Source organism: Onychomys torridus, chromosome 5 (assembly GCF_903995425.1).
Source record: "Onychomys torridus chromosome 5, mOncTor1.1, whole genome shotgun sequence".
NCBI classification, from domain to species: Eukaryota; Metazoa; Chordata; class Mammalia; order Rodentia; family Cricetidae; genus Onychomys; species Onychomys torridus.
This window is the reverse complement of record NC_050447.1, coordinates 74,277,211-74,301,552: the sequence shown is the minus strand read 5'-3', so window position 1 is coordinate 74,301,552 and position 24,342 is coordinate 74,277,211. Positions and strand designations below refer to the sequence as shown.

Below are 24,342 nucleotides of genomic sequence, written 5' to 3'. Positions count from 1 at the left end.
AACCTTATCATCCACCGTTTGGTGCAGGTGCATGCTTTCCTGCTTGCAGAGAACAAACCCAGCTAATTTCACTCTCTTGGTTTGATATGGGAAATTAATGATGATGATCATAAATTTAAAAGCTAAGAGCTAGCAAACTGTGCTAAGATAAAAATATCCAACTTCTGTGGTGACAGAAACCTTGATATGTTTGCAGTCCTGAATATATTAGTCCTCTTTTTTGAAAGGAGTGGGCGTTCACTCTGTATGTTGAGAGAGCTTAAGGGTTTCCATCTCCCCACCCCCTTTTTTTCAGTTTAGAAGAACTAAAGCGACAAGCATGTACTTTTAAATTAATTGACTCATTTTCTTGTGAATTAGCACTCATTGCCAGGAAAATTCCATCTTTTCCCCAGAAATGTTGAATGTTCTATTTGTTTATTTCCCCAAGTTATTGCACCTTTGTTTTTTGCTTGCATCACACATGCTAACTTTCAAAGGCAAGGAAAACACCTACTATTTTTGCATACACCATAACATGTTTTGTTATTTCTAGCAGTTAAAATGTAAATTTACTTTATGCCATGGCTACAGAGAGACACATGATAAAGGTAACTCCAATAATCTCTTTCACTTCCCATATTCTTGGTCAATAATATTCAGCTTTGATCTTGGCTTAGGAGAAAGAGCAGCAATATAGTCTAAGAGGGGTAGGAGTAAACTTGGTAGCCAAGGAGAGGGAGCAGAGTTAGATGTGAGGATCAACAGCATACATCAGAAAGGCTGCGGTTTTCTCTGTGGACGTGACAGGTAGCAGAGTTGGAAGTATAGGCTGATGCTGAACTGTAGACATTCGCAAATGGCTGGCCTCGGAGATCCAGACTGCAGCAAAGGGGCATGTTAGCAGCACAGCCAGGACAGATCCTGCTTGTTTCATCTTTCATCTTTAATTCGCTTTGCCTTCTTGTGATTGATCTTCACAATCATCAGCAAATTGGATATAAAGATCTCCATTAGGCATGCAAAGAAAGAGAACCTTGAAGAGATCTGTTTACCCAGAGCCAGCAAAGTGAATGCTCCATAGTCTAATCCAGTGACCTCCACAGGCTGATCCACGATTCCCCTTCCAATTGTAGAGTACTTGCAGCAGAGGTTTTTCCAGAGGAAGCTCATTCTTCCGAGTCTCAGCATTTCTTCCCCCCACCCCACGCCCCCACTCCCTGATATGAAACCCAGACCTTCACACATACTGAAGAGGCACTGTATCATTGAGCTGCATTCCTACACACTACCATCGTTTTAATATATTCCTGGAATTTTTTTTAAAAAAGTTATTCCTAACTAATTTAGCAATCTCTTACAATGGGATCTCTCTACCATTTTCTCCAGAGGGAAGTGGCAGCCCTGAACCTATCTCTGGCTGAGAGCTCAGTGGGATCACCTAGAGCCACTTCCTCAGGTGGCAGGAACCACCTTGTCATTTCTACCTCAGTTTTGTGATTCACTTCTAAAGAAGAGCCGTCATACCAGCTTTTCTTCCACATGTATGGCATAGATATGCCACACACCCCCCAACAGCAGAATGTGGCATCTTCTCTCTGCTAACCTGGTTGTCTTAGGCAGCTAGCCACCAAGACTGTCACTCATAGTCTGCCTACATCAACCCATAAGTAAGTAGGCACAAAATTCCCACACTAAGCACTGTCCCAGATCATGTTGAATAGGTTGTGATTTGTGAACATATGCAAATTGCACTCTCTCTCAAATAGAGGGAATAAGTCACAATTGGTCTCACCATTCCTAGACCCTAAAACATGAATGTGCCAGCAAAGATGAACTCCTAGGCAGAGATACTGGTCCCAGAGGGAGAATATTAATATCCTAGTGTGAAGCATTTTCACAGAATGACAGTGTTGCTCAAAGGCACTTTCGTTTCTGTCCTTATTCTCAGACACAAGAGCTAGAGATATCACTGCAGAGTCCTGGAGGCCAGAGACACTGACAGGCCGGAAGCTTTTTCTAATTGAAACATCTGGGCTCTATCATGATTTGAAAATGGTGAAATGTCTCTTAAAGGTACACGTGTCTGAATACTTGGTCCCCAGGTGGTGGAACTGTTTGGGGTCACTAACCAAACCTCTAGAAAGTGAAGCTGAGTAATCGGAAGCAGGGAACAACGTTTTGAGGCTTCACAGTCTTCTGTCACTTCCACTGTCTTCACTTCCGAGTTGTGGACATGTGACCAGCTTCTTCAAAGTCCTGACGGCATGCTTTCCCCACCGTGATTGCTTACACCATCAAACCACAAGCCCTTTCTCCCTTCAGCTGCTTTTGGTCTGGTATCATAACAAGAAAAGAACACCAAGCTCAAACCCAGGGGCCTGAAGTGAGAGTTGATAAGCAGAGGGCCCCGGGAACAGCTGGCCTCTGTCATAGATGCTTCACCCTTCTATCCTATGCAGGCAGTTAAGATGGACTGTAAATATTTAATTATATCTGGGGACAGTGAGGAAATCTGAGAGGGGTTTAATCTACCTAGAAACTGAGGAGGATCTCACCTTAATGAAGCTTACTAGATAGAAGAAGCATTTGGAATGGGTGGGAAAGGGGAAGGGTTGGAAGTCAGCAGTAAATTCAGAGGCTGGTATATAGCCTGGTACATCAGAGACAATAAAATCCTCAGTGAGGGTCACAGCAGGAGAACTGGAAAAAGCAGCAGAGAGAAGCAGGTTGTCCTTTGCACATGCTGGCAGTATTGTAAGGAACTTCTATATGCTATCTATAAAAATACTCCTTCAGGACAAGTTTATCGCCCTCATTGACAGATGAATACACTAAAATTCAAATGGTTAATAGTTTATCCAAGATCATGTAGCTGGTGGTAAATGAGGGTTAGACCTATGGTCAGTCTCTGAAGCAGACATTTTCCCGCTGCAGTGCACTGTCAGCAAGGCTTTGGACTTGAGTGTAGGGTAGAAGAACGCCACCATGACCAAGGTAAGAAAAAAGTTGATTCTGAGACAGGGGGCAACTTGTTTCCTTTAAAACGTCTAAGGACTCTGTGAGTTTGAACTACGTGTGTTTTGAAAACATATTTAAAGAATAAATAACGAAAACTAATAGTGGCAGGCTGAGAACAAGGACAGGCTTTAATGCTTTCTCTCTGGCCCGATGAAATGTTACATATTCATGTCCACTAATGCCAACCTGGTGTGCAAGCTCTCAGGTTTCCAAGACTAGAAACAGTCTACTTAGACCAAAACCAATCTTCTCTGGAGAAAGAAGCAAATGCCTCCATGTGTGAGTGTCTGGAAGAAGGTGAGTGGCTGCGTCTGTCTCCAGACTCACTATGAGTTCATTTGTTGTAAGTGAGGCTTGGAAAAGTTCAATGTTGCATGTATGTCTGAAGAAGGCTTACTTCTAAGTCAACCTACAGGGTCCTTTTGTATAGCCCTGGCCAGCCTTGAACTTATGATCTTTCTACCTTGATCTCCCAAGAATTGGGAATACAAGCATGTACCATCTCATCTGGCATGTCAGTAAGAGAAGAGGGGAGAACAGATAACAGCCAGGAAACACACACACACACACACACACACACAATCTTATTTTTATGTCACAGGGTGCTTTGCCAGCCTTTATGTCTGGGTACCATGTGCAAATCTAGTGCTCACAGAAGCAAGAAGAGATGTTGGATTCCCCTGGAACTGGAGTTACCTATGATTGTAAGCTACTGCATGGGAGCTGAGAATTAAATTTTGGTCCTCTAGAAGAACAGTTAGTGCTCTTAATTATCTCCAGCTCCAACAACAGGGAAATATTTTTTGTGACAATGTCTTATGTTCATGGTACAAGAGGTAAAAATTTGCCCTTGCATAGTTTTCAAAACTGTTACTGTCTGAAAAACCAGGAGAGTACTTGTGCAGTGAAATATGCATATGAAATAAAGAAAAACCAAGAGGCAAGCTCTGATCAAGTCATGACTTCAAGCCATTCAGTTTGAAATTTGCCAAGATAGGCTTAGTGATCACAGGGGTTAGAATCAAAACAAAAACTCAGGAGATAGTGATCCTTCACAATCTCTGAGTTGTTCATGCTGAAATGTGTGCATGAATTCAAATGACCAAGGAAGGCTGAGGATTCTGGTCCCTGACGACAGTTTCTACTTAAGGAAGGCGCCAGTGTTCCGGCCTATAGGCCATATGCTTAATAATCACATTAGGCTTTTAGCCAGCTTTTAGTAGCACATGGTTTACAAAAGCAGGTATGTGTTGATAATATCCTCCACTAGTATCTTTATTAAGAACAGAAAACCAGTCCCAAGGTTCTGAGTCCCTACTTAGTCTCTTTGCTGTGGTAAACATGCTCATTTGTGTTCTTGACAATTCCCCTTCATTTTCTTAAATAAACTATATTACTTTCTTGTGGTTTATAATAAAAAGGAAACACTAGCAGATGACCTATAATATACTTACAAACTTATACATAAGACTATCTATTTGCAATACTGGGAAGTTCGATATGTCTGAATTCAGCTCTTGAGAAGTTCAAGAACAGTAGAGAGGTGGCACAGTCAGGAACCTGAGTAGTTACATTACTTTTGAGTTTCCACAAAGTAGGTCAGTCTGGTATGAAGTCGAAGTCACATTTTCAGCTGTTCTATATAGCTGCCCGAAGCAAGTGTCAGTAAGATCATAGGTAAAAAAGCAGAGGACATATGATGACTGTTGGTATACTTTACTATATCCTAAGCAGTTATTAGAAAAGCTGTCTCCATCAATGTAGACATTTACCCCTACCATCGTAATTATCTTTAATATTACATTGACTTTTCTTCTAATTTCTATTACATACAAAAGACCATTATTTTGATTTGAAAAGCTATTTCAACAATGTTAAAAATAATCAATATCTCACCTCTTAAAAGCCATCACCAGCTACAAAGCAATGATACACCATGATGCCCAGTCTCTAGAAGGGCCCCTCATTCTACTCTCCCCTGTGCTCCCCCATTTCCTTCCTTCTTATCATCTGTAATTTGATTTGTCAAGTGCTCTTATCTACCCAGCAATGATGTCTCCAAATGAAAGGAGTCTGTGGGGACTGAACAGAGAGATACACACCTGTCTTCAAATCCAAAGGGGAAACTGCTGGATCTATCAGTATAATCACTCTGCCTCATCTCCTCTTTCTACATCTGTGGATTCAACCCAGATTAAAACAACAACAACAACAACAACAACAAACTCATACATGTGCTGAACATCTACAGACCTTTTCTTGCCTTTATTCCTATAACAATGCATGACAGAAACTATTTACAAAGAATTTACATTGGATTGTGTATGACAAGCAATCTAGAGATAATTTAAATATGTGATGAGGATCTGCAGGAGATAAGCAAATATGCTACTTTATACATAGCGATCAACTCTAAGGACCATGGAGCCAACTTCCTGGAGATGAGCCAACTGTCCACACAAGATGGCCACTTTAGCCCATCCATACTGGTCTTAATGCCATTCCTCACACACTCCAAGCATGCTCCCACTTCAGGACCTTTGCACGTAAGCATTTCTTTTGTTCTTTTCCTTTCTTCATGTCTCTGCTCAGATAAATTTGACCCAGTTTTCAGTCCCTCCTCAGCGCCTGGCATTCTCCAACACTTCATCGTTGGATTTCACTCTGCATCTCACATACTATTCGTGGATTGTTCTCTCTGTGTTTCCCTTCACTGCAATGGAAGCTTGACCAGGTCTTGGATTTCCAAGTATCTGTTGACTGCTATTTTCTCTAGACCTACAATATCATGGGGAAGGCACTCAATGCACATTTTGGGGAATGGTCGTGGAATTTTCACGCCAGGATGACTTGACAATCCTTCCCTCATCTAGGAGCACAAATCAAAACTTCCCCTTCTTTGTCATTTGACAGAAAGGGCAGGTGTCAGGGAGAGCGTGACCAGTTTCTGACACAGGAATACACAAGGAAAGAGAAGGTGGCATCTCTCCCGGTACTTGTGTACCGAGACTTGTCCTGTTTAACATCAGAGCCACAGTGCTCTGCAGAGACCAAAAGAGCCAGCCCTGTTCTCACCACTGAGACATCCAGTTCATCGTTAGGGGCACGATAGCTGTCACTGTACTGGCTTCCACAACTGAACTCTGGTGGGAACCAGCCAATGACAAAGCAGAAGTGCTGGGTACCTTCCAGGCCACACAGTTAAACAACTTGGAAAAGCACTCAGAACTCCAAACCATCACAACTAGCACAAAGCAATCATCTCAAGTGGTCAACATTTGGGAGCATCTCTGTTCATAAATATTCACAATAAGGAATTTTTACACAATCAGCACACAACAACCAATCTATTGCTATCTTCCTTGGAAATCAACAGTAATTAAACATAAGCTTTACTTTTAACAAATAAATTTATTATTTTGTGTGTGTGTGTGTTAATTTTTTTGTGTGTATTCATCCGTGTATACACTTGTAGATACAGGTACATGAACACGTGTCTGCGCATATGCAGTGGTCAGAAGTTGACACTGACATCTTCCTCAATCACTCTTCATCTTTGGGAGGCAGGTCTTTCACTGAACATGGAGCTCACTGATTAACACAAGAGCCTACTGGCTGGCAAGCAAGCCCAGGGATCCTCCTGGCTCCAACCCTCTAGAGCAGGAGTAAGGCAAGTGGCCCTGCGCCCTATGTTTTACATGGGTGCTTAGGAATTCAAACTCAAGTCTTAATGTTTGTGTAGCAAGTGCTTACCAACTAAGCCACCTCTCCTGCCCTCTATGTAACATATAGTTTTAAGTTTACTATTTGTAGCAAGGCGGGAGCAGGGAGACTGGCATGTTGACCTCCACTGCTGGGTGCATTTTACATTACTTGGGATAAGTGATTCTGAATCATTAGTGAATGACTTGAACTTTTCAACAGATATTAGCACAACTGAGCTGAAGTAAAGCAAAACCAAGGCCAGCCAAAGCCTGTAAAATGTTTCAAGTTCTGTCCTCAAGGGAGAAACTCTCCATTATGGAGCCGAAGCTCTGGGAGAATTAATCTTTTAGGAAGATTAATCAGATGAAGGGGAGATCTTCTTTGGAAACTACCCTTTCTTAGTGAGTGTCTATGCACAGGAGAAGGTGCTGAAGCTCATGTGATCATGAGAATTAGACTCGAGGTCATCTCTGCAGGAACACAAACAAATCTATCACTTGGACAGAGGGACTTTGAGTCTCAGCCCTTAGCTATGATATGAAGGATTGAAACAGCAATACTGTCAAAAATACAAGGTTTTAGCATGAATAATATCAAATGTTTTGTTACTTTGTCTGAAATAATCATGAGAATCATGTTTTAAATTAAGATATGTCTCTTTAGGTTAAGTATTATGAAGAATAACTGGGCCAGGCATGGTATTATTCCTACGTACACCCAGCACTTGGGTATCTAAGTAAAAGGGATTGTTATGTTTGATGCCAACCTGGTTGACAAAGTGAGACTATATTTCAAAATCAAGGAAAAGTGGAGAAGAATCCACATTTTCCATAATAGGCAAGAGCAACAACAACCACTTTCAGGAAAACCATTGTGCTATTTCATATACCTTAAGAATAGCTGGTAAATCTCAGCTGATGTGGTAAACTTGTGTTTTGAATGGAGTTGTTTATGTTTCCTGAGTTACCTTAAGAAAACTGTAGTCAGCTTCATACAAACTTCCCATTGAGTGTGGCCACACTTGTGTGGTGACAAGCTACAAAGCTGACACTGGACACATAACTTTATCTAGAAAGTAGGAAAGCATGTATTGCCAGTCAGCATTCATGGATTGAGCTCACTAAACCGGGCAGCTACTAGGCAGGCCCTTTTTCCTTTTCAAGTCTACAGATGGGACTCATTACTCTGAGCTCAATCTGACTTATTTTCTGTCTTTAGTAAACTACCTCAAGACAATATTCCTCAGTCAAATTTGATTGGGATTTGCATGCCAGCCATTCCTGAAATATTCAGTGTTCACTAGACATACTTGTTATTCACCGATGAGAATTACTTAGGCATACAAAATTAAGAAATATTGTTTGTTAGCATGATTTTAACTTAAAAAAAAAGGAACAGAACGTATTGAAAATTATCTCAGAGAATGAAACCCACAACCCACCCCTAACATCTGCTTTACCCCTGACTCCACTCAAAAGCTATGCTATCGGACCTTGGAGCTGAAAACATTTTAAAATCATAGGCTTAACTTTCGATGAATGCATTTTAAATCCTGCCCTGTGTACACTAAGATAAAGCAACTCAAAAATGCCAAAAACACTGCGAATCTCTTGTGTCTTCCGGTTCGTATTTTAGCAAGCATGCCGTGATACTTGGCAGAAGCTTGCTATCCCATATTTATACCGTTTCCTAAAGCACATGCTCCTGAGTCTTTCCAAACACTCCTACCACCATGAAGCCACTAAATGTCGTTGTGTGCCCACATTCTGTGCTGGTGCTTAAAATATAGTAAGAGATAGCAAAGCATCATCTACTTACCCAGGAGACATTTTTACCCTTAGGTGTTTTTAGCATGGCAACATGCAGGACAGTTGAGGTGACCAACAGCAGTTTCACCAACATGGAAAATCAAGTGGCGTATATTCCAAATGTCTTTGTTACCCAAATGCAAAGAGTCCCCTGGTTTGCCAGACACAGATGTCATAAGTAACAAGAAAGGTCATTTTCCGATGCCCCATTTTCCTGCCGGAGACAAAGCCTGCAAAGGCGTATATCACAGTCAAGCCGTCACTCTAGTCACACAGTGCAAAGAGGCCACTGCTGCCATCTGAGTTTCATTCGTATATGCACCAGAGTGGAGAGATCCCTTAAAGAAAGCTCGAATCCTTGTGGAGCAGACCCAAACGAGAGAGGGGTCCTTCTATCAGATGCTCTCCTGTCATTTCCGGTTACTCTCCAAGATTTGCTTAAAAAGCTGGGTGGCATTAGTTTGCAATTACTGACCAGAACAAGAACAAAAGCAAGGGACATCTACGGATCCTTGCAGCTCAGCCGCTGGTGGCTCCATGTTAGGAGCACCAGATTCCAGGGCTGCCCGGAGGTGAAGAGAGAGGAGGGCTCAGTTTCAATAAATAATACACGGTCTCAGGTCCAACGCACCTGGAAGGGCCTTCTGTGAAGCCTCAGGAGGTAGGCGTCGCTGTCCTCACTTCCCCTAGACCCAGCAGGGTACCTGTTGTTGATGGAGCCGCTCTGGAGAAGGTTTGTATCCAGACAACCAGGTGTGGATTTGTTTATAAGGTAAGAAAGAAAATCCCCAAGGAGCTCAAATTAGAAGCTCTAGATACAGGAGTCAGGCAAGAAGGGAGTGTTGGTTCTCGTCCCTCTATTCCTGTGTCCTTGTGTCCCTTTCCTCTGCCCCCTGTCAGTCCAGATTAACTAAGCAGATCCAGGCTAAATTTTGCTACTATCAGTAGTGATTAGTGTGAGTTGATGAAATCGGATTATACAGGCAGCGTGGGGCTGCTCTCTCTGCAACACCACACAGCCTTCTCTCCCTCTCAGCACGCCACTGAAGCTGGAGAGAAGGGGCTGTGTGGACAAGAGAAAACCTGGTAAAAGGAAGCCACAAAGCCACAAAGCACAGGTGGAAAGGACTATTTCAGTTTCCATTTTATTCTCCTTCCAAATTCTAACAGCCTCTTGGATTAGAAGTAAAATCACTATAGAACAAAATGCATCGTGGGTTCTGGTGTCATTAACGATTCTTTTTTTTTTTTTTTTTTTTTTTATCAGAATGGCTACTGTGGTATACAAACTGAGGTCACGGGAAATGACAGAGGGGGCTGTGAACTTGGAGCCTGTTTTCTTTCCTCTCTACTTCCTTTCCCTCTTTGTTCTTTCCTTCTTCCTTCCCATCCATTTCCTTCCTTTATTTTTCTACATTTTTTGAGATGGGGTTTCACATAGCCCAGGCCTGTTTAGAACTCAATACGTAGCCAAGGATGTGGATAAGTTCCTGGTCCTATTTCAGGTCCCCAAATGCCGGGACTACCTGCTATACACCTTCACACCTGGCAGGGTCCCTTTTCTTGAGCATCTGTTATATACTAGGCATGTACAAATGAATTCACATATATTCATACCTAAGCAATTGATATTGACATCACCACTTTAAAGAGTAGGAAATTAAGATTTAACTAGCTCTCAATAATGACTTAATAGACCAGCACAATGTATTCTACACTCCTGTATGAAATCAAATAACATATGAATGAGTCTCTTACATCTCTCAGTGTACTCTAAAGAAGTTCCTGCTACACACACACACACACACACACACACACACACATATTCACATCTAAAAGAGCAATGCTGTTGTAGTATTTCTAAGAATTAATAGGAATTATTGTTCTTAGTTTTAATATGATGTTTTAGGTCTCCTTATAAGAAACCTTTCAGAATATTTTTTTTTTATTAAACATAAAACAAAGAGGGACCACAGAGTTTCCTGAATACATATGAACACTGTCAGCATCTCTGACAACTCTGGTATGCATTTAATATCTATAAAAAGAGTAACAGTTAACATGTATTGAAAATGTTTTCTGTGTGGAGTATTTTGTATAAGAATACTCTAATAACCTCATGAGGTTGATTTTCAAATGATTGTGGATTTTTTAGTATAGGCAGTATTAATCAGCTTTTATTTTAAAAGAGGAAAACCATTATATTATAATCGAACAGAGTTATTGATAGGATTTATATCAGTTCAAAATTAGAAGAGAAAAAAAAACAGACATAGATAGGAGTAGACATAAAATATTTTTTTTAAAATTAGAAATTGGATTGAATCCACATGTGTTGTTTGGTTTTGGGGTGTGTGTGTGTGTGTTTGTGTGTGATGTGGTGTGGTGTGTAGGGGGTGTGTAGGGTTGGGTAAAGGCGGTAGTAATGAGTATGTGTGGTATGTAGTGTATGTATGTGGTGAGTGTGTGTGGGAGAGAGTGTATACATACACATGTACATGTGAGTATGTGTGGTATGTAGCTTGTATGTGTATGTGGTGAGGTATGTGTATATGGTGAATGTGGGTGGGGTATGGTGGTGCGTGGGTGTGGTGGTGGTGTATAGGGGGTGTTGTAGGGTTGAGGGGGCAGTAATGAGTGTGTGTGGTGTGATATGTGTGTGTGTGTGGTGAGGTTCGTATATGGTGTTTGTGTGGTGTGTGTGTGTGGTGTGTGTGTGTGGCTGGGTGTATTTGTATGTGTAGATCTCACTGCCCAGACTTGTTTTAAGTTCCTGAGGACATGGCTCATGCTGATTACACTTTCTCTTTGGGGAATATAACCACTTCAGGCTGCTCAATAACCATTGCTGACTAATTGGATACAGTTCTGTTATACAATTTCAACAATTCTTTAAATACAATTTTTGGTTAAACAATTTTGCACGATAATATAATTGAAAATGCATAAAGCAACTTGAAGTCTGGTGTTTTTGTTAAAATATGAATGTCAGGCATTACTTATTTAGATTTGGACTGGATTCTTATATTTAAAAATTTCAAAAAGCCATGAAGGGATATCAACACAAGCTTAATATTCTGTGAGAAGTTGTTTTCTATAAAAGACCAGCCCCAGCTTTGGGGCTCCAAACACACTTGATTTCAGCTGTTGCTTTACCTCTTATGGCCTTGGTCCACTTATAAAATAGGACACTGGGCATAGAATCAGAAGGTCAATACTGCGGATACCCGAGTGTAAAGACAAGCACATGACTTCTGCAGGGCTACATAGAAAGCCCCAAGAAAGCAGGGAATTGTCCCAACCCCCAGGGGCTGGGTAGGAAAGTGGGAGGAGTTCTTCTGTGGACTCGCTAGCTGGAGCAGGGCCCTTGATTTGCAAGCCTCTAGTTTCCAGGATGGTGGCACAATCAAGTTCTGTTGCTTCAAGCCTCCCCAGGTTTGATAGTGTCACAACCCCAGCACACTCACACACTGCCAAGTCTTTTTCCTTCCACAATTTGGGAATATTCAAAGTTTTCTTTGTCTTGCTTTCTTTTTTATCCTTTATTTTCATGTCAAAATCCAATAGATAAAATATGTTGTACTTACTTGTTTTTTTTAAATGTGACTGTTTAAGAATACCTGCAGTACATACTTGGCTTACATTTTAACCTATCCATGAATTTTCTACATAGCTCATATATTGGGTTTCCACAAAGTGGGGCTCTCAGATTCCAAGGAGAATACAGCTTAAGTTTATGAGCTCAAATGCAAAAAAACAAAAAACAAACAAAAAAAAAATCATGTACTTTATTCTCAGTAAACCTCTTACTGAAATTCATTACTATTTTCAATTATGAATATTAGTAGCAAGCCTTAGCACACTGATACTTCCTATAGCAAAGAATGAGCAATTAAATGCTGTGGATATCACTCTGTATAAATAAAGTGCTGATTGGCCAGTAGCCAGGCAGGAAGGATAGGGTAGGCGGGACAAGGAAGAGGAGGAGGCTGGGAATAGGAAGGCTGGAGGAGACACTGCCAGCCGCTGCCATGAGAAGCAACATGTAAAGACACTGGTAAGCCCAAGCCATGTGGCAAAGTATTGACTAACAGAAATGGGTTAATTTAAGATAGAAGAAGTAGATAACAAGAAGCCTGCCATGGCCACACAGTTTGTAAGCAATATAAGTTTCTGTGTGTTTACTTAGTTGGGTCTGAGTGACTGTGGGTGGGACTGGCAGGTAAGAGAGATTTGTCCTGACTGGGCCAGGCAGGAAAACTCTAACTACAATTAAAGGTATTTTAACTATAGATTTTCCTTAGAAATAATGAAATACAGATATCTCTAGTTAATGGCATACACAACTGTTTAGGGTTTAAGTTGAGAAGCAGAAAAGCATAAAAATTGCTCAATAAGGTTTGGACCAGATACATCAAGAACAAGCACAGTAAGCCTTCATGGGAGAACAGAGGGCTTGAGCACATGGGTATGCTCCAGAAATCTCTTTTAACTTCATTGCATATTTAAAAATGTTTGTGATAAAATATTAGAAAAGGGCTATCATTGCTAGCACGTCAGTGATGGTAGTAATTATATCCATTAGTGTTATCATTTATTGTAATAATAAGATGTACATACATTACTATGCCACAGACTTCCTTTTAATGGTGGTTTGAAAAGTATATCCTCGTATGAGTAGTTTCATTTATAATCCTACAAAATTTCACATTGTGCATGTAAAAATGTTCCAAAGAAGGCTTTTCTAGGTTTCACTAGCATCTTGGAGCGTCCCCGGCACAATTAATATAAGAATTTCACCTACAAGATTTTAATGAAAACAGGTAAGAAGTACCAATATTACTCCATAGAACTATGTGAAAGAGGAAAAAAAGCCTTCTTTATAGTTAGTAAAAGGTAAAATAATAAAAAATTAAATATTTGAAGTATCAAGCTATAACATGATATTTGTGCAATATTAAACCTTTGCTGATATCTATTAGGGAATTGAATTGAATTGATGTCAGTTACCAAGTTTTCTGCCAGCTTGCTTTGTAACTAAGAGTCTCAAACATAATAGCTTCACAAAACAATTATGGTTCTGTGGATGCATTGAGCACAAAGAGACAGTTTGCTTTTGGGAACTCTGGTGTATTACTGGTGGCCAGAAAGCTACCAGGGCTGAGTTTTGGAGCCTTTGTCAAGCCTTGGGTGGACATGCTGGATGAACATCCAAGCAGGCTCACTCTCTCAGTTGGCAGTAGATGCTGCCTGTCAGTTGAAAGATCAGCTGGAGCAGGTAGCCTCAGGAAAATGCGAGACCGCTCTGTGTGATATGAGCATCTGGCTACATGCCACCCAGATACCTAGAGACAGTGTTCTCAGACTAAGCATTCCCAGAAACCCAAGGGGGAGCCTCAAAGTTCTTCACCAACCTTGAGAGTCATACAACATCTGTCAAGTCATAATTATTAAAGTGAGTCAGAGGGCCAGCTCAGAGTCAGAGGGAGGGGGCCATACAGGCTAGTGACTACGGGTTGTATGGTTTATGGCAGGCAAGAAGGGCATTCAAGGAGACTGGGTACTCCATGCAACTCTCAATCATGCAAGTCCCACCCACATCTATGAGACAGAGTATAGTGCTGTGATTGGTGAGTGGTGGCTAGTGATGTTTAGTTCTATTCATGTACTTCTTTCACATACTCATTGCAGCTCATTATTTCTCAAGGAGCCCCAGGTGAGTTCCCTCTTACTCAGTTTCTTTTGGCCTTTAGTAGGTAAAAATGGGACCAAGAGCTCCTTAGATCCCCATCAGCTCTGAAAATTCAACCACTCTTGTTCAACTCATCTAACATGAGTGATTTTCCCCCCTTATTTTTATGGGGTAGAGAGATATGGGGTAGGACTTCTCTGTGTGTCAAAGGTTGGTCTTGAACTTTAGTCCAGACTAATCTCAAACTAGTGATTCCCCTCATCTCGATGTCTCAAGGTCCAGGATTAAAGGCATGTTTCAACATGCGTGGCTAAGAATGACTTTTTTAAAGATGATAAATGTATCATATATATTTGTTTCTGTACCCTTCCTGTTTCTATAAATAAGCAAATGGACTTATACGTAGCAGTTGCTCAAAAATAACCCAAGAATTTTTATCATCTTAAAAATAAGATGTGCAAAGCTATCCTGGCTTTTAGAAGTGGGTTGGAGGAACAAAACTCAAATTCATGTTTATAAGCTTTACTTCAGAGAACATGGCAACAACCCTCTTGGGCTTAGGTTTTTCAGACAAGAGTATGGAGTTTTAGACTCCTTATTGGTGGGATTCAGCATTTTCCTTTTAATGTATATGCATGTGTGCCTTCCTTCCATTTTTCCTTCCTTCCTGTACACTCCTTCCTTTTTTCCTTGCTTCTCTCCTTCCTTCATGTGGTTTTTTTCATATATCTACCTTTTTATTTTATTTCATAATTTAATTTAATTTTACATGTCAGCCATGGATTCCCCTGTCCTCCTCCCTCTCAACCCCCCCCCCATTCCCATCTCCTCCAGGGCAAAGACTCCCCTGGGGATTCAGCTCAATCTGGTAGATTCAGCACAGGCAGGTCCAGTCCCCTCTTCCCAGGCTGAGCGAAGTGTCCCTGCATAAGCCCTAGGTTCTTGTGCATAGTATGTGGCTCTCCCTTCCTTCATGTGGGTATGTATGTAGCTTATGGTGCATTTATGTGACTCTGCAGATGTATACATGCAAGGCCAGAGCAGGATGTCTGCTGTGTTCTATCACCTTCCCCTGTCTTGTTCTGAGACAGGCCTGACTGAATCAGAAGCTCACAGATGGGGCTAGGCTGGCTGGCCGGCAAGCTTGAGCTCTGTGTATCTGTCTGTCTTCACCCCGCTCCCAGTTACAGTGCTGGGGTTACAGGTATAATACATTTGCTTTCAATAGAAGAAATGAAATTTATTTTAACCACATATCAAATTGTCCCATCAATCAAGGATACTTTAGCAGAGCTTAACTAACCCTAACCATTTAGTAGAATTTTTTAAATGGAAACAGGTGTGTGGGCTGGTACACTCTTAATCCCAACACCAAGGAAGTTGGAGGAGAGGGTAAGAGAAACAAACAAGGAAACAACAACCTAGATTAATTACAAAGTTAAAAAATATATAAACTAATAAAATAAAGAGAAGCCAGATATGGTGTGTTCCAACACAGTCAAAAGAATGATGCCTTGGGAACAATTGGGGAACCGTGAGAGAAGCTTCAGGAACAAGGGCATTGCTCTAACAATGTTGCACATTTATTTCTTCCTTCCCTCCTCCTTTCTTTCTTTCTTTTCCTTTCCTTTCTTTCTTTCTTTCTTTCTTTCTCTTCCTTTCTTCCTTCCTTTCTTTCTTGCTTCCTCCTTGCTTCCTTTCTTTCTTTCTTTCTTTTTTTCTTTCTTTCTTTCTTTCTTTCCTTCCTTCCTTCCTTCCTTCCTTCCTTCCTTCCTTCCTTCCTTCCTAAACTATTCATGTATGTGTTTATTTATTTATTTTATAATTTAATTTAATTTTACATATCAGCCACAGATTCCCCTGTCCTCCCTCATTCCGCCCCCCAGCACTCCCCCCAGTCCACCCCCCATTCCCTTCTCTTCCAGGGCAAGGACTCCCCCGAGGATTCAGTTCAGCCTGGTAGATTCAGCCAAAGCAGGTCCAGTCTCCTCCTCCCTTCACACAGGCTGAGCAGTGTCCCTGCATAGGCCCCAGGCTCCAAACAGCCAGGTCATGCACTAAAGACAGGTCCCAGTCCCACTGCCTGGGGGCCTCCCAAACAGTTCAAGCTAATCAATTTTCTCACTTGTTCAGAGGGCCTGATCCAGTTGGGGGCTCCTCAGCTATTGGTTCATAGTTCATGTGTTTCCACTAGATGCACATTTCTAATCCTGGCATTTGGGAGGTGGAAGAAGGAGGATCAGGAATTCCAGTCACCTGTGGCTACATAGTGACTCCAAGATCACCTTGGGCTACAGTCAGGTAATAGATAAATAGATAACTGAAAGGAAAATACACTTAAAAACAGCCCCTCTGTTCAGTCAGTATAACCTTTTCTGGGGTCTGTTTTCCGACAAGTTGAACACCTACTTTCTGTATGCTAAGCAACAGCCTATGAGGCAGATAGTATTACTATTTCCATTTAGGGACGGCAGCTCTGAGGGTTTAAGTGACCAATGGTTCCTTTGGTCCCCTAGTGTGTGACTTCAATGCCTGCCTGGATGGCTTCTCTGTTTGCAGCTGTAAGAACAGTTGTCCAGGGCTGCCAGGGGCAGAGAGGCCTGAAACAGGGCTGTAGCCCATGCCCTGCTGACTCAACATCACATTCTGTTAAGTCACATCTCATTTCAGGGGAATCTCAGGACACTCTGTGTCCTACTTCAAGCCCAAACCATGTGGCCCTCATTCTCCACTCCAGGCTCTCATGACCTACAAACATCTACTAAGGCTAGACATGTGGAGGAGTGATTGTCCCTACACACAATTCTCAGTGAACAGGAGACAAGACCTGGTGAGCACATCTCCACCTGCCATCTGCAAAGTAGACATTTTGGAAAAGTTTTGGTAGGTTTTTTTTTTGGGGGGGGGGGCACCAGTTTAGTTCACTTTATCCATACCCTTGTTAATTTTCTTTATATTGGATTTTCTTTCTTCTGTCTTTCAGGAACTACTCTGCCCCAACATCCTGCCTATACTAAATCCTTGTCTCAGGCTCTGCTTTCAGGGACCAATGTCCACAAAGAGCATGGAGTGGACTTTTCCAATCTGAGAATGTTCCTACTGTTACCCATTTAGTAAGTGAGTGTCTACTGAAGGTGGCCTTCGAAATGACTAGCTGCAGTTTTCACATTAATGCTTTGTGTATCTCACTAATGAGACTACAATCCTCTCGAAGGTCAGGGGCTTGGTTTTCAGCTCTGTTCCTCATGTAGCACCTCAGTGACTGCTTAGCACTGCAGCTGCTCTGTTAGTCAAGGAAAGTCTTCTTCCTGTGGATGGTGTCACTTCCTTGGGCTCTTTATGCATTCCTTTCTTGTTGCTATGATCAAATATCCAACAACAAGTAATGGAAAGAAGGAAGGAAGGGAAGAAGGAAGGGAGGGAGGGAGGGAGGGAGGGAGGGAGAGAGAGAGGGAGGGAGGGAGGGAAGGAGGGAGGGAGGGAGAAAGGAAGGGTTGATTTTGGCTCACACTGAGATGGTGCAGTCCTTCACAGTGGGGACCATATAGCAGCAGGAATGTTAGGCAGCTGGGCACACCACATCTTCAGTCAAGTAGCAAAGGGCTATGGGTGCAGGTGCTGTATCTACTTCCTCTTTATTACTCAGTTCAGGACCCCAGCCCGTGGAGGGGGGTACTACCTGCAGTTAAAGTGAGTCTTCCCAACTCCTTATCCTAATCAAGATAACCCTCCCAGGCAGGCTCAGAGGCTTGTCTCTCCGCGATGATAGGTCCTGTCAAGTTGACAGTCGGCACTAAGCATCACAAGCCATCAGCTATTAACAAGATAGGCAGTATCATCTGGGACAGTTTCTCCATCCAGACAATGCTTATCCTAAACTCCAGTTGTCTGGTATGAATAATGTGTCTATACCTCATAATCAGCTCTATTTAAATAGAGATAAAGTCAACAGACAAGGAGCACAGATTTGGAGCCAGGATTAAATCAGTCAGACCAGGATTAAATCCCAACTCCTATACTTAGAAAGCATGGAGACTAGAAGGCAATTCACCTGATTCTACAGGCCTTGGATTCCTCTCACAAGGGGCTTGTGTGAATGTTAGATGAAACTATGTATGAAGTCCAGAGCCTCAGCACCAGGCTTCTCCCCACTAGGTCTTACTTGGGCTTTATGGTGAACTTATTCTATAACCAGAATCCAAACCCATCTGAGTCTTAGGCCTCCCTTTTGTAAGGGAAATAGAGGAAATGTTCACTTTACATGGTGAAGACAAACACACGCCTCCAAATGCATGAATGATCATTACTTGAAATTTGTAAAGATATTCATTAAAGAGCAGAGGTCAATGAAAATAGGGATTCCCATGGAGCATTGTACATTCTGTGCATGGCTCAAAGGCCCCAGTCAAGGGATCATTTATAGAGAAAAGGCAAAAGGCTGCATCCTCCTAGTGGGGTGTATTTTCCTAATCTGGCCATTCAAAGAGAGGACCTTTGTCTAAAACACACCAAGCCCTGGTGTCCAGTGTAGGCCTTATGTATGCAAATCAAATAGTAGAATTCAGAGCCAAATGCATCAAATTCAAGTCCCACCTCTGGCACATCTTTACCATATAACCTTAGGCATCTTTCTGCCTCCTTTTTTCTTGTAAATAGAGTAAAAGGCTTACACAGTCCTCCCAAATGAGAAGAACCCTAGAGGCATATGGAATCTTCAGGATGTCACAGTCACCCTATGATGCAAATGACAGCATGTAGCCATGGTGTTGATACATAGGCAGCATTAACAATCTGAGGTAGACTTTTGGGTCCTTCAAAGCCAATCTACATGCACATATGTTCTTGAATGATGCCATCTAACAACAATGTGCAAGTTTGTTTTTCAGAATTTCTGAGAACTATAATGGAAACATGGATGAACCCAGTTCAAGGTACTCCTTAAACATACAAGCTAGGAAAGCCAAGCCCTGATGATTTGAAATAACTGTCAGTATTTGTTCTATTAGACTAGAAATTGTTTTATTTATCTTAAGCCAATTGGTACCAATGACTTTGAAGAGCTCTTTATTTGCTTAGGGCAATCTCAATTTATGTTGCCTAGAATTCTGTCAATAGGTCATGATGTATACATGTATGTATGTATGTATGTAGTGTGGGCTGTATGTGTGTTCATATGTGTGAGGGCATATTCTTTACACAGGTGCATGTGGAGGGTACGTGTCATTTCTCAGGAGTCACCCATCTTGGTTTTGAAGACAGTCACTCACTGATCCGTAAGTGGTCTGGTCAAGTAAGCTAGTCTGACTGGTCAGAGAGACCCAGTAACCGCCCATCTCTGCCTCCCCAGTGCTGGGATTACAGCACACCTGGGTATTTTTATGTGGGTTCTATTAAACCCATGACTTATGCTTATGATTTGTCCTAATACAGATGGAGCTACCCCCCAACTTCAGTTCATGACTTCTTATGCTGACTTACAATAACTTATGAACTAAATGCTGACCCTTGTTGGATCATGAATTCCTCAAGGACAAGAAACATATTCATTGCTTTGGTATGTAGGGCCAGGACATACAATGTACAAAGTGCTGGCTAAAATAACACAGATTAATATAAATGTCTTCCCAGTGAACTTCTAAGACATGTTGCAGTAATATAACCCAGGAAAGACAAGGATGCAGGTTATGTTATTAACCAGTGGCTTTTAAAGCAAGGCTCTAACCACATCCTGTCTCTTGGAAGGAGTAAGCCATAATAACTTACCACTGTTAATCACGGTCACAGAGCCCATCTGCTTCTTTTTTACAGTGACCACTGGAGACAGGGGAGGAGGTGGAAGAGGCCAGAGAGGTGGGGGAGGTGCTCTGTCTGAATTGTTTACAAGATGAACAGAACCATTTGTTGGGCCATTTCTAGGACAGCTTTCAAAAAGATAGGCATGTTCTTCCAGATTTGGTTAATTTGGCTGCCCAACTACATCAGAATATCCTTGCTAAGAAAGTGGTGACAAAGAGCTTTGCAAATTCCTCAATTTCCATCACAAATTCTTTATAAGATTACTCTCAGAATTCAGTGACCCAAAAGTAATATAAACGTCCATTAGTTATTTTTGGCTATCTTCAACAGTTTAAGTGCTGTGGCTTTCCTGGTAAAGGGGAAATAACTCACATTTTAGATATAAAACTAGAAAGCTACCATTACCATGGTTATTGTATAGGTTCTTGTCTTCCTTTCAAGGGTTCCTGCCATTGGGATTTTCTCGTCACTCTGAACTTCACCTTGGGAACATGTGAGACTTGGTGCTCCTGATATTTCACATTCAAACAAGAAGGGCATGAAGATGGAGGGATACTCACAGTGCTCACAAAGTTCAGAAAGAGGGCAGCTCCTTATGTCTTATTTCATCAATTCATAACCCAAACTTTGTGTCTTTGGCCATGATGTATACAAATGTAACTTAGTTGGGCTTGAAATGAATCTATATAGCAACAGCAATATTCAGCAAGGTATAGTAACACGTGCCTGTAATTCTGGTGCTCAAAGTAGGGGTAGGAGTAGGCAGATGATGAACTCAAGGACATTCTGGGCTACATGTGTGACCATGTTTCAAAAAACTAAAATAAAACAAATTTTAAAAAAAAAAAACCAAAAACAAAAAAAAAGAAAGTAACCTTCTGCTTTTAGAATCTAACCATTTCTAAATAAGCCCATGATTATTCACTTAAATCTAGGAACTAAGTCAAAATTAGATGTGAAAATACTTCCATGTTACAGCTGGCTATAGAAAACTGGTACTCAACTTGCCTATAGCTAAGTGGACTCAAAGGCAATGGACTGAAGACAAGATTGTCTCCTGGTGCAGGCATATAAGCCTTTAATCCCTGCACTGTGAGGCTCCAGGTCAGCCTAGTCTACAGGGTGACCTCAGGACAGCTATAGCTACATAGTGAGACCCTATCTTGAAAAAAAAAAAGTAAGAAAACAAGCCAATCAGGGTCACTACCATCTGGCTTCTCACTGTGTTTTTCCTGTGTTTACTATGACCATTTTCAAAGTCCCAAGGAAAACTGTGTCTGGTATATGCAGGTGCTAAGTAACTATTGATTAAATGAATAAACACCAACGTCATTAAGTTACAAATGAACCAGGCACTTCTTTCAAATCCCCAGATCTCAGGCTTTTCTTGCTTTTGTTGGAAGAGTCTCTTCATACTGATTTCACCTCAGCCTAGTACAGATTTGCTATGCTATACCATTTAAATCCATGTTAACAGCAGGCATTCTCTCTCATCTCCTCAGGTGATTTTTTTTTTTTTCTCTTCTGCCATGTCTTAATAGAGTTTGGCCCACTGGTTGAAAAGAATGTAGATCCCTGAAGTCTTATTTAAAGATTGGGAGAATCCAACAAAGCTAGGAGATCAGATGTGGTAGAAGGTGGCGTGATTGACATTTTCAATAAGACTGACAGTTACTCACTTCATATTGCTTATATTGATTTCACGCTTTGTTTCTAAGTTGATTTTTGTGTGTGTGTGAAATTCTCCAAAATCTGCCTTTTTTGCTCAGGATTTATACAGTTCTAGTCTTTTATATTATATGAAGCTGAAAATAGTGCGTGAGATACAGAGGACCTGATTTTTTTATTTTTTGTTTGGAACCACCACAAAGTAAGTCTTGACACTTTGACTGACATTTTTGAAGGGCTGGTAAACAAGAAGCAAGAAAAGAAACACAGGTCCTTCATTTAATCTGGACAGAATTTCACAGTACAGCTGTAATTAATTTATTTGGAAACTAGATATACTGATGGATATTATTTTAAAAATAAGTGATAAAACTTTACTCTGAATTGGGATTCACTTAAAAGCTGTTAATAAACTACTTACTAAAGTAGCCTATATTTATAAAAGGAGAGCCATTATTGAAAATGAAGAGAAATTTAAAATCACAATGAGTTGCATGGAGAACACAAACATGGTGTTTCCTTTGTATGCCAACTATCTTACTGAGAATAATCCCCCATGCTCACTCTTACATCATCATCTAGACCAGTGGTTCTCAGCCTTCCTAATGCTGTAAATCTGACTTCTTAATATGGTTCCTCATATTGTGGTTACCCTCAACCATAAAATTATTTTCATTGCTACTTCATAACTATAAGTTTGCTACTGTTACAGATAGTAGCTTAAATATCTGATATGCAGATGACTTAGGTGACACCTGTGAAAGGGTTGTTTGACTCCTAAAGGGATCATGATCCACAGGTTGAAAACCACTGACTGCCATTCAGAAATCTTGTCTGTGGTCTATTGTACTTTCTTCCTTACTGTGAAGCTAGTATTTATTCCTTTAGGAAGAAGTACAGCCACCCAGAGGATAACATTGCAAAATGAATTCTGAGAGCCAGCAGATCCCTCATCAGTTTGTGTACCTGAATCACCTCAGGTCTGGCAGGTAAGAAGCCTGGGCAGCCACATGGATGAAAGCTAGCACATCTCTGTCACTGGCCTTGCCTCAGACAGCAGCAGAGCAGAGCTTGCAGAGAGTATGTGTATGGCTGGCCATTGATGCCTGTATGAAATGACACATGAAGACTGGGTCTCATCAAGGCCTTAAAAACACAGGCAGACATGAACACCCAATCAACCAAGAAACTTAGAGAGAAAAAAAGAGCCAGCTTGGCATCTCATTTTCATGAGAAGCCGGGCAAATGGAGATCAAATCAGTGTCTTGCACAGGTGTGTTCTTTGATCTGATTGTACTGTCAATCACCAGGGCAGACAAACCAGAGAGGTACAAATCAGAAACAGGGATGGCTTTGTCCCTTGAGCTAGAGATTCATTTCAAAATGTCACTGCTTTGGGGTTGTAGAAATGAAAATTATTCTATCGATTCCAAATGGTAATGAATAGATTACAATCCAAGATAGAAATTTTACTAGGTTGATTGCTTTACAGAGAATGAGCAAGAGTCTGTCAAAGAAAAAAGAAAACTATATGACTTTAATTAAGGTGGAGGGGTGTACTGTATGAGAGGAAAAAAAAAGAACAAAACATGGATTTCTCTTCCATACAAATGTGACTCTGCAGGAAACATTACGACACAGGGAAGTTCTAATCTTGTATCTAGCTATCTCCAACCAGACAAAATTTCACAGGCCATGCTTAGAGTCAATATGGTATAATAATGTTTATTGTTGCCTTATCAGATCAGAGCTGCAGGCATAAGGAGACTGGTTGTGGATGTTTTTATGTTATTAAATCTCTTTTGAAGATAGCTCAATGAGTAGAGGTGCTTGCTCTAAGCCTGATCGCTGGAGTTTGTTCCCTAGGATCCACACAGTAGGAGGACAGGACCAATTCCAGCAAGTTGTCCCTTGACACCCATATGGCACATACATGGCCATACACAGACACCGACACCCACACTAAATAAATGTAATATTTTAAAAATCATCATTTAATCAATTTTCAGTAACTCTCAGAATAACACAGGTATGAAAGGTGCTGCCTAATATACTAAAAACATTCAAGAGTATTCTTCATATTCCTTTCTATTTCACCTACCTACTTTTTTTCTTTTTCTAAGACTGCAATTTATTTTCATCAAGGTAGGGTAGGGATTGGGGTGATGGTTCAGTGGGTAAAATCTTTGCCACATAAGCCCAAGGACCTGAGTTCAATCCACAGTACCCACATAAAACCCGACATGGAGTTGGGCATCCATAATTCTGGTTCTGGAGAGTTGGCGAGAGAAGATCCCTAGAACTTGAAAGATAGTCTTGTCAAATTGGTGAGCCCCAGGTTCAATGAGGGGCCATGTACAAAAACATAGGTAGAAGCTGGATATGGTAGAGCATATTTTTGATCCTAGCAGTTAGGAAGTAGAGGCAAGCCGATTTCTGTGAGTTCAAGGTTATCAAAGGCTACAGAGTGAGATACTCTCTACATTTAAAATAAAAGGTGGGAAGTCTGGGGACACAGCTCACTTGGTGAAGGTGACTGCTGTCAGCAGCAACAATCTGAGTCACCCTGAGACCCACCAGGTGGCAGGAGAGAAGCAACTAGTGTGAGCTGTCCAGGGACCTTCAGGTACATACTGTGGCACATGTACCCCTCACAAAACAAAGAATGTAACA

General features: G+C 41.2%; 1 protein-coding gene across 11 annotated transcripts in view; it reads right to left on the bottom strand.

The window, feature by feature from the left end:
* Cacnb2 (calcium voltage-gated channel auxiliary subunit beta 2) overlaps positions 1–24,342 on the bottom strand; it is a 351,986-nt gene that overhangs the window by 182,225 nt on the left and 145,419 nt on the right. Inside the window, exon 1 of one of the 11 annotated variants that reach the window (XM_036187216.1) lies at positions 8,524–9,345. The exons of the other annotated variants lie outside the window; for them this stretch is intronic. Within the exon in view, the coding sequence (XP_036043109.1) occupies positions 8,524–8,607 (84 nt within the window). The 5' untranslated portion in view covers positions 8,608–9,345. Of the gene's footprint in view, positions 1–8,523; positions 9,346–24,342 lie in introns of those variants that run through there. 11 annotated transcript variants of the gene reach the window in all.